The sequence below is a fragment of the Mycosarcoma maydis genome, chromosome 4, assembly GCF_000328475.2.
Source record: "Mycosarcoma maydis chromosome 4, whole genome shotgun sequence".
Lineage (NCBI taxonomy): Eukaryota > Fungi > Basidiomycota > Ustilaginomycetes > Ustilaginales > Mycosarcoma > Mycosarcoma maydis.
Window position 1 is genome coordinate 875,204 of NC_026481.1, and position 9,781 is coordinate 884,984.

The following is a 9,781-nucleotide window of genomic DNA, read 5'->3' on the forward strand; positions in this document are numbered from 1 at the left end:
GAGCGACAGAGTCGACTCCTCTTTCACTGATGTTGATCAGTGTGCTTCGATGTGTAAACTTAGCCGAGTTCATTGAGATCTCCAAACGGCGCTAGCGTTGCCACGCGCGGAGTTTCAACCTGCCAACTAATGCGGATCGAGTGCATCCGCCATGAGGCTGAGATCGTTAACAAGAATTACTCGAAGCTTGACCGCTGACAGGCCTGGACACTCGTGATTCATTCGGGCAGCGTCTGCTATCTGCAACCCAAGTCAGTAGTCATATCGAACTAAGCACCTACCCACCACCTTTGTTTCTTGCTGTGTGATATCAAGCTTTTGCCGGTGGGGAGAGGACAACCATCGTTCATGACAGGTACCGTGCACCCGCGAACAAATTAACGAAGCCGACAGCCTAACAATGCTTTGGGGCCAGCGTGCCGTGAACAAGCCTTAAAGCTTAACCACTGTACCAAACAGAAGTCTAGACAACCAATCGGACCTGGGTTGTAATCTTCAACTCAACCTTTACTTGGTTAGTGAAATACATCTACTCACTGAAGTACTTTTCTCTGGACAGAATTGGCTTTGGTCTTTAACATCTGTTTTTGCATCCGAAGCTCCTAAAATTCCGTCAAGACGTCAAAATTTCAGAGGTGTACAAGTAAGTACATTAGGATGCATCGAAGCTTAATGTGGAATCAGTGCTGCCAGCTCTTTTGAATCGCGAGCACTGTGAAGATCCTAACCAATCTGCGTATGCCGTCTCGGCATCTTGTAAGACTTCTTCTGGATCAGGGTCTTCATTGTGGACCAGTGCTTTGCATACGGCATCTAAGCTCAGTTGCAGGGTTGAGGGTATACAAAAAAAGAGAGCAGAGAAACGCGGCGATGATGGGAATAGTTACAGGGTCCGGAGACTTTCTCCAGCTGGGGACTGGCGGGGCGATGCTCGATCTGACCAAAACCAGGTCCTATTCAAGCACTCTCAGCAACTCCCAAGCAATCAGCGACGAGCTTATCAAACTCTATCTTGATCGTTGGAAAGGACAGGGCTGGCCTCGATCTCCGATTCGCCGGACTAGCGCCTGATATTAGATGTGAAGAGTGTATTGTCTGCATACCATATTTTTCTGCTCGAGACCATTGTCTCCCCGTTTGCAGCCCACCTTGAACCTAGTACTTATTACCTCTGCACATCGGTTGTCGACCGTACAGATGCTAGTACGCATACGACTGCGACAGCCATATCACTCCGTGTCAGAGGCAGAGTCGTTCGGCGGCGTGGAACATGCGTGCTTATTCCAAGGCTCACGACCAGCCGTAGTTGGTCACTCTAGCGCAAAAAAAGGAGGGAACGCGACATAAAGCACGAAGGACAGCAGTCATATTTAATCTGCATAGGAGCCGCAACTTGCTCGAACGTTCAACCCTGCCGCCTTGCCGCGGAGCAATGGGTTCGCGGTTATCTTCCGTCTGAAACCAGATGTAGCAAATCTACTGTTCTCAAGGGGAGCAACTCTCATTCCAATTCAAGCGCATATGGCGGCAAGGAGAGAAAGAAACACATTCGTAAGCCGAGACATCGCTGCTTGTGACGAGGACGGTAGTGTTCACCCAGTCAGAGCCGTACGCTTGAGGTCTCCGTTGTGTGGCGGGCAAGGCTCGAACAAAACGAAACGTAGTCGAAAGGGAAACATGTTCATTGCCATTGCGTACGAAAAACGAAACAGGAGAGAGCTTCGGAAAGGATCAGGAGAGAGACGAAATCGAGGGTGCTGGTGGCGCCTTGAGCCTGCAGAACGGTGTTGAACGTTGGGAAACCCTAGAGCAGGCGATAATCGAACTCACCCTAAATGGAATCCGACTCGGGCTGGATGCGCTCATTCCACATGGGCTTTTCGATGATGTTGAGAGGGTTTGGTGCGGGATCAGAGCTAGACGACAGAATGTCCACCAAGGTTGAACGGGCCTCGAAAAGGTCGAGACAGGGGTAAGCGTGCGGGCCGAGCAAACCCCGAATGCACAGCCGAGGGCACTGTTGACCGGTAATAGGCGTCACTTGCGGTCGAGAGCCGTCTTGCGCTTTCTTGAACCCGGTGCTTGTGCCAAGGTCGAAAAGCACGATCAACAGAGCCTGTTCGGTCAGTGGCTTCTCGTTTGGCGGTGCCATCGAGGCGCTCTTGATCACCGGTCCAGCAACGACAGGCGCTGAACTAGCAGGGACCGTGGTGCTCTGTGGATCCCTTCGGTTCTTTGCTTCCCAGGCAATGTAGGTCATGTAGCGCGCAGCGTGCCTCTCGCCCTCTCTGGGCTCAAGAGTGATGTTAGAGGCATCGGTGGATGAACCATCAACGAAGGGCCGGTCGAGATGACCTACAAAGACCGGGATGATGCCATCGATGCCATGCTGTGTGTGCGCCATTTGCACGGCTACTCCACGTTTCCAACAGTGCCACAGAAATTCGGGGGCTTATCTCGTTGATCTCTTCGGGAAGCAAGTCGAAATGCGTAAAGTTGATCCACATCGGCAGCGTAGCGGAAGCCGACTGCAACTGATCTCTGAACGGAATCGCATGCCGTTCGGTGCGCGAGCCGGCATCGTAGACATCTTCAAGGCGTTGGCGCAGCGCAGTGCGATTGGCTTCGTCGAGCTCGGCAAGGTTCTCAAGAACGCTTTCGAGAGGTACGGGCTTGGCGTAGATGCTGGCGCCCACGTGCTGGGTGTCCGACGATTCCTTTGGCTCGGTTTGTTCGATTTTTTTGCGCTTCACGGCGTCGCAAGCAACCATCAAGATGATCCGCGAGGCAAGTTCTCCGAAACTGCCCTTCAGCACGGGAACCCCGGGGTCGAGCAAGCAACGTTGCTGAAAACTCTCGAGGATGTCTGCGTACTTGTAGGCTGTCGTTTTACTGAGGTTCCTCGAGTTGGGGATCCAGCATAATATTGGAAGCAGCGATGGCTAGCACAGGCTCTGATGGAGATTCAACGTGCATGACACCCTCGCTGGTAACATGCGTGACAATGCGCATGTGGCGATCTACTGTGCTGTCGACGAATTGCTTCTGTCTTGCGAAGATTTCCGAGTTGGGCGATTGAGTCGGCGAAAGGCCTAGCGCGAGACGAGACGCCAAGACGCTGAAGCAGTGGGCGGGGCTCTTGACGTCAAAGAATTCAGCTCCCCGTCAATTTGTGGCTGGCCATCACCCAGAGGCTTCCAGAACTGAATGTTTTCCACAGCGGTCGTCCGTAGTAAATGATGTGAGAGTCCGCAGAAGCTTGCGAGGCGCAAGAAAGGCTGGGTTGCTGTGAAAGCAGCACGTCAAAACTAACGCCGATGAAAATGGGCAGTGCCAATGATTCTATGTCACGGGCGGACCCCGATGAACCAGCGTGCTTGACAAGATAGGCCGCGCTGCTGCTGGTACTGATCAACACAAGCCAGAACGTCGTGGTCTTGGCGCTGGCTTGTTGGGCATTGATCCAATTCCATGCGCGGCGGAGGCTGTTGAGCTGATTGATGTCTGGGTTTTTTTCGATGTTGAGTTCGACGCACTCGTCGAAGGCCACAATGATAGGAGGCCTGGGTGATGATCCGCCGTGGTCGTTGGGCGGGTGCATGTGAGCTATAATGTACTTCATCTCTCGTTCGAGGGCGGCAAGCGGCGATTTGAGGTGAGCGGTGAAGAGTTCATCATGTTTCGACTTTTCGTCAAAGCTGCTGTCGGCACGCTTGAGGGTGTCAGAAGCGCGCTCGGAAACGGTTTCGAAGAAGTCGGTGCGTTCAGCATTGATACCATCCTTTAGATGGAGATGGTTGAGCTGCATCAGATAGTCGTGTTTTTGCTGCTGAGTGGGCAAGTTGGCGAGGCGTTGAGCAAGCTCCGAGAACCAAGCGCCAAGGAAACAGGCAATCTGAAGGTTACACTTATCCTTGTGGGTCTTCTGAGCCTCTTCGAAAAAGGAACGTACACCACGGTCAGGAAGGGGATAAGCTTTCTTGGCCGGTCCTTCGGCGCTAGTTGGTCCAATGCAGACATAGAGAAGAGGAGTTCGATGCCTACATTCGTATACCATGCGCGACTTGCCGGTGCCGCTTGACTGGAAGATGGTAGTGCCTCGGTGGTAAGGGAGATTGCAGCTATATTGATAACCCTTGCTGTACTTCCGATCCTCTTCAGTGATTAACTGGAGGAAGCGGTCTGGCGCAGTACCGTGATAGGTACGGCCAAATTCGGCTGATAAACGAACGTTGGGACCAGAACCTTGTGGGCCTAGCGTAAGTATGGGCAAGGAATGTGCAACGTGAACAAGCACGAGCGACAGTGCCTCGTCAACATCACTGTAAGAGGTGATTTTGGCGGCGAGATCCCAGTAAACGTTGCTGACCTCCGTTTCTAGGCACAATTTTTCCGTCATACTCTTGAACTCAGGTATGATTTCTTTTAACTCGGTACGCGATACCCAAATGCAATCGGTGAAGTGAGTGGTGTACAGTGAGAAGCTGGGATTGTTTAGGTGTGCAAGAGCTTGCGGTGGACCCGATGTTAAAATATCCCCACAAGTCAAGCTGCTTGAGCTTGTTGACCGAGTCTTTGGCTTGTTTGGTGTGAGGTGAATCATTTTCCGTACGAAGAAGCGCATTTGCTAACACTCAGCTGTTCACAATCGACGGGCGGTGGTGCTGAGACAGTTTGAGGCCCAACAGGAGGTGTTTCACCGCGGGCGCTTCCGGTGTGGGCGCGCTTCTTTCCACGCTTCTTGGTCATAGTGCAAGGTGAGAAACGATAATACGCGATTGTAATAGGCAAGCGATGCGAGGTGGAGATGGGTGTAGTGGTGGTGATGGTGGTCGAAACATAAGACGCCAAAGAGGAAAACGAGGAAAACAAAGAAAGGCTCGAAAGTTGTGCCACGATCGCTAACGGCCACTCGCGAGTGTCCTTTGGCTGTCACCCGTGCTCGAACAAGCGAGTGGTGTGATCTCAACGTTGACAGTCACAGGTGACTCAATCCAAGCTTTGGTAGCTTCGATAGGCGAAAAAGCCCAATTGTAAATCACGAAGGCGAACTTTTGCGTATGTATGCGACGCGAGATGATCCCGTGTCAACCACTATGTAAGATCACCGTCGTGGATGAGTCATTTTTCCAGGCACTAGGTGGCGCATTTCTGAGATGATCCAAACGTGAATATTCACCACAGCTGAGCAGCATCGAACCCTCGGTCCTCTACGACCATAGGCTGATTCATTTTCCGTAGTTCGCCCTCCTGCCTTTACCATTCTTCTTGCACCCTGATCAGACGCCGTACATTGCCCGCATTCGATTTGGGGTTGCATTTGGCTTGAGATCCAATTCTACATCGCAATATCGCGCACATCCACACTTAATTCCTAGATCGGTTGGCAGCTCTACAGTACGCCTCGCTGAATTCGGATCTGCCGAAGAGCAGCTGGCTTTCGTCTTTGTTCACATTGCTACTGTTGCACCTCTCTCGCCCCCGCGCTCGAAACCCCCCAAAGACCGAGGTCGGTCGCAGCAACCTTCATCTAGCGAGTCAGCTTTGCAAAGAAGTACTGTGGGGACGCACACCTTCGCTACACCTTCCATGCGTACCGTAAAGAACTTGATCTTGGGGCTAGTAAAGACCAACCCTTCTACCGATGCAAGCCCAACATCCGATCCAACGTCACCGGAAAGACACACTTGGTGGACGAGATACAGCACTGCACGCCTTTCAAGCACGTCTGCTTTGGATAGACGAGCGCGGATAGCCATGCCATGGGCAGCTAACCCTTGGCCAGACTCTCGTGCTCGCGATTTCTTGGCGGATGCTTCTGCTGAATAGCCAAGAAAGTACGACCTCATGTGGTCTGTTCGCTCATAGGCTGCCTTGAGGAGCTCGGTTGGCGTTTGAGGCAGTCTGACGAGAACGCAGAGAAGCAAGCACATTCGAGTTTGGGCACGTGAGGGCTGAGAATGAATCGTAACTTGGGTTAGTTTATTGTGCACGCGACCGCGACGTGTTTCAAGGCTGCGACGGATCGTCCATCCTTTAGTCGTTAATTTCTGAAACCCAGGTTGGCTCACTCGCGCTGTTGTCACAGGCGTGGCTGCAGGGTGGCACGCGCTTATTCCCGACAGGCTCCTGAGTCGGCATTCACGATTCTGCGCTGTCACACGCAGGGTGCGCGTGAAGATCACACACGGTATCACGATTCTACACCACACTTCTATAGCCGACTGCCAATAGCTCAGTCCAACAGACTTGATAGCAGGAATGAGTACGATCTAGCTCAGTATGTCAAAGAGCCAGCATGGTTGTAGAGTAGTCAGCATGGTTGATGGTTGATGGCTGATTGGGGAAGCAGATTGTAACCACTTGAAACATTAAGCCCTTTTCTGGACCATTCTTTTGCGTTCTTTAGACCATTCTTTTTTTGCAGAGGTGTGATGTGAGGTGCACTTTCCGACTCACGACTGTCAATGGCAGCAGATAGGTCAGTACGTCTATGGACTGTGTGTGCATGTGTGTTGGAGTGTGGGTCAGAATTGCGAAATGAGGACGCCAACATTGGTCTGATGTCAACGCGTGCAACCCCAACCCACGCTTTCCAAATGGTTCCCTTTGTTCAGCACAAGCATGTGACTGTGGCGGCGGCTGTCAACCGCTCTGATGAACTCACACAGCGCATTTTCTCCAGTGCAAGCTTTGTGAACAGCATCCCTTTGTCTATTCGTCTGTGTAAGCGTGGAAACAAAGTCGCCAACCCATCTCTTTGTCCGTGTCAGTCAGCGATCGGTGCCAGCCCTTCCTTTGCTGCTGCCCGTCACTGCTGTACATGCGTGCAGTCCCCACCGCCACACACAGAGAAGCGCAACAACCAGCGCATCAGCAGTGTTCAGCACATAGCACCCATCATCAGCCGCAGAGGCAGCCACAGCATTAGCAGTAGAGAGTGCCGAAACGCGTGTCAGAGGTGGAAATTTTTGCTCTGCCATTTCGCCTCGCGCGTGCAGATTTTTCATCTCCGATAACGCCACGCGCCTTTCAACCCGCAGCCTGACCCTGGCCTTTGCTCTCGACCATCACCCTCCTCCTTTCTCCCCTCCCCTCCCCTCTGCTCTACCCTACCCTGCCGCATTGACGCAGCCACTCTCCACGGATGTTCCGTTTGTCTATGCAGAGCTATCGATTTCGACGTGGAACAGCCGAGCTGAGCGCACCCTCCTCGATGGGATCACCCGACATGCGCGCGACTTTGATCGGCTTCAGCTGCTGCCGCTGCCTAGCTTGTACATCCAAGGCTGGGCAGCAGCGCGCATCGGCTCTAATAAAATGTGTGAGGACGCTCAAGATTTGAGTTATTTTGGTAGGGCGGATGGGCAGTGTGAAAAATTTTCCATTTTGAACCTCCGCTGCAGAGGGTTGGATGCTTGGGTAGAAATCGACCAGAGCCATTTGCTGCCTTGAATTTTTGCAGCTGTTTATACTCGAGAAGAGAAAATGGCCATCGGCGCCGCACCGCGCCCCTCTGCATCTCGCGGTGTGCAGGGTCCTCTAGTCTTATCTCACTCATGATTTACGACGCAGACACCGGTGTCCCTCTTTGCTTCTCTCTTCTATCTTCCATCTTCCATCCACCCGAAATTCCTAGTAAAATGTGTCCCAGGGGTTTTTACAAAAACTAACCCCGCCGGGCACTTGGGCAGTGACGCGGATTTTGGAAATTCTAGGGGCCGCTGGGATGAAAATCGCGAATGGCCCACAAAGCGCTCCGCTGCCTTAATCGATTTCGCAGGGCGTTCTGTGGAAAATCCCAAATTACGCACAGCCCCACACGCTCACAGTGGCGCCAGCGCAGGACTAGCTAGCTCACTCGTGGTGCCTGTGATCTGCTACGACTCGACTGTGACTGGACTCGGCTGAGCTGCGCATGCTCATCTCATCTCGCTCCTGATCTGAATTCCAACGCAGGCCGCGCGTGTGCCTCTGCTATTTCCTTCTCTCTTCCATCTGCCATCTGCCATCCACCTTTCACCTTCTCCCTTCCATCTGCTTACTACCTTTCACCTTTTCTCTACCATTCCCTGCCATCCACCTTCACTGTTACGCATCGGTTCAGGCATCCATCCACTTTCACTATTACGCATCGATTCATGCATCCATCCAGTACCACTCTACTACGCATCTCTTCAGGCATCGAGCCTCACCGACCGACCGTCAACGCATGAGACCGACACCGACACACTCTCTCACTGAAGCGGCGAAGGACAATGTCGTTCGACAGCTTCCATCACAACACAGAGCATGGCGTTATTGTTTGTCGGCAGTGTGAGACCTGCCTAGTGCCCAGAGAGAGCAGCTGGGTGGGTCACCTCCGAATTCGTCCACACCATATGAAAGGCGAGCATCTTGTTCGCACCCTCGAGCATTTCCACAGCTTTGGTTATATTTCAGCAGCGTCGACGACTTGCGTCAGCGGGCAGCGGCCAGACGCCGACAAGATCAGCCATGTCGGCCCGTCGACGGTCTTGCCCTGTACGAAGGATTCATTTGCACCTGTACAGCAACCTGGCTTTTTCAGCACACGACGACTCGACAAGATCCGACACCACATGAGTGTGCACGGCCGAAAGCCCAAAGAGCACTCTGACGCTGCTCCCCTCTGGCGCGCCTGCCAGCTTCAGACCTATTTTACAGCCAAGGGCATCATTGATTATTTCGAAGTCGACGACGCAGTGCCCATTCACCCTCAGCAGACAGCACGGCTCGACCCATCCTGCACGATTTCCACTTTGGCATCCACATCCGCATCCACCTCCACCCCAACGACGACTTCCACCTCCAACGGCAACTGAGGATGGGCGGGCGGCCATCTTTGAAGACGTGAAGGGCGAAATCGAGGCGGTTTTTGAGCCGGCGCGGAGGGCGCAAGATCCACTGCGCGCCAATGCCCGCGCGGATCGCGAGCCGTGGTTGGTGAACACGGGGTTTGGAGCGGATCTGGACGGGTTGCTGGACGCGGAGATCGGCTGTTCGTATGCACTGCCTTCGAGGGTGGATGCTGAGGGGTGGATGTATATTGTAGGTGGGTATGGGGTGAAGTGGGGCAGATATATATTGTGAGTAAAATCATTATTTTTATTTGTACTTTAATTTTTTTTTAATGTTGGTATTTAATTTGGAGATTATTAATTTTGTTTTGGTGGCAACATTGGGTGAGCGCTGAAGCGAGTCTGAGTGTGGGTGGGTATAGTGTGGGGGGTGAGTATGGTGGGTTGTTGTTGGTGGCGGGCGGCAGGGCTTGAAGAGTTGTATGGAGGGGGGTGTGATAGTATTTCTTTGTTCGAAGAGGGGATGAATGGGATGAGTGATTGAATGTGTCAACGGCTGGAGCGATGCACGGCTGGACGGCTCAACCGCTAGGGTTAGGGTTAGGGTTAGGGTTAGGGTTAGGGTTAGGGTTAGGGTTAGGGTTAGGGTTAGGGTTAGGGTTAGGGTTAGGGTTAGGGTTAGGGTTAGGGTTAGGGTTAGGGTTAGGGTTAGGGTTAGGGTTAGGGTTAGGGTTAGGGTTAGGGTTAGGGTTAGGGTTAGGGTTAGGGTTAGGGTTAGGGTTAGGGTTAGGGTTAGGGTTAGGGTTAGGGTTAGGGTTAGGGTTAGGGTTAGGGTTAGGGTTAGGGTTAGGGTTAGGGTTAGGGTTAGGGTTAGGGTTAGGGTTAGGGTTAGGGTTAGGGTTAGGGTTAGGGTTAGGGTTAGGGTTAGGGTTAGGGTTAGGGTTAGGGTTAGGGTTAGGGTT

At 52.7% G+C, this 9,781-nt stretch overlaps 2 protein-coding genes across 2 annotated transcripts; one reads left to right on the plus strand and one right to left on the minus strand.

The window, feature by feature from the left end:
• Positions 1 to 1,831: 1,831 nt before the first annotated feature.
• UMAG_06351 (uncharacterized protein) lies at positions 1,832 to 4,749 on the minus strand (the record flags this gene model as incomplete). The annotated part of the gene is made up of 5 exons (XM_011390030.1): positions 1,832 to 2,355; positions 2,417 to 2,853; positions 2,894 to 3,138; positions 3,188 to 4,484; positions 4,613 to 4,749. 5 exons carry the CDS (start codon positions 4,747 to 4,749, stop codon positions 1,832 to 1,834), a joined length of 2,640 nt encoding a protein of 879 aa, XP_011388332.1.
• Positions 4,750 to 8,381: 3,632 nt separating this feature from the next.
• Positions 8,382 to 8,843, plus strand: UMAG_10585 (uncharacterized protein; the record flags this gene model as incomplete). Its single annotated transcript, XM_011390060.1, has 1 exon — positions 8,382 to 8,843. One exon carries the CDS (start codon positions 8,382 to 8,384, stop codon positions 8,841 to 8,843), a length of 462 nt encoding a protein of 153 aa, XP_011388362.1.
• Between the last annotated feature and the right edge of the window lie 938 nt (positions 8,844 to 9,781).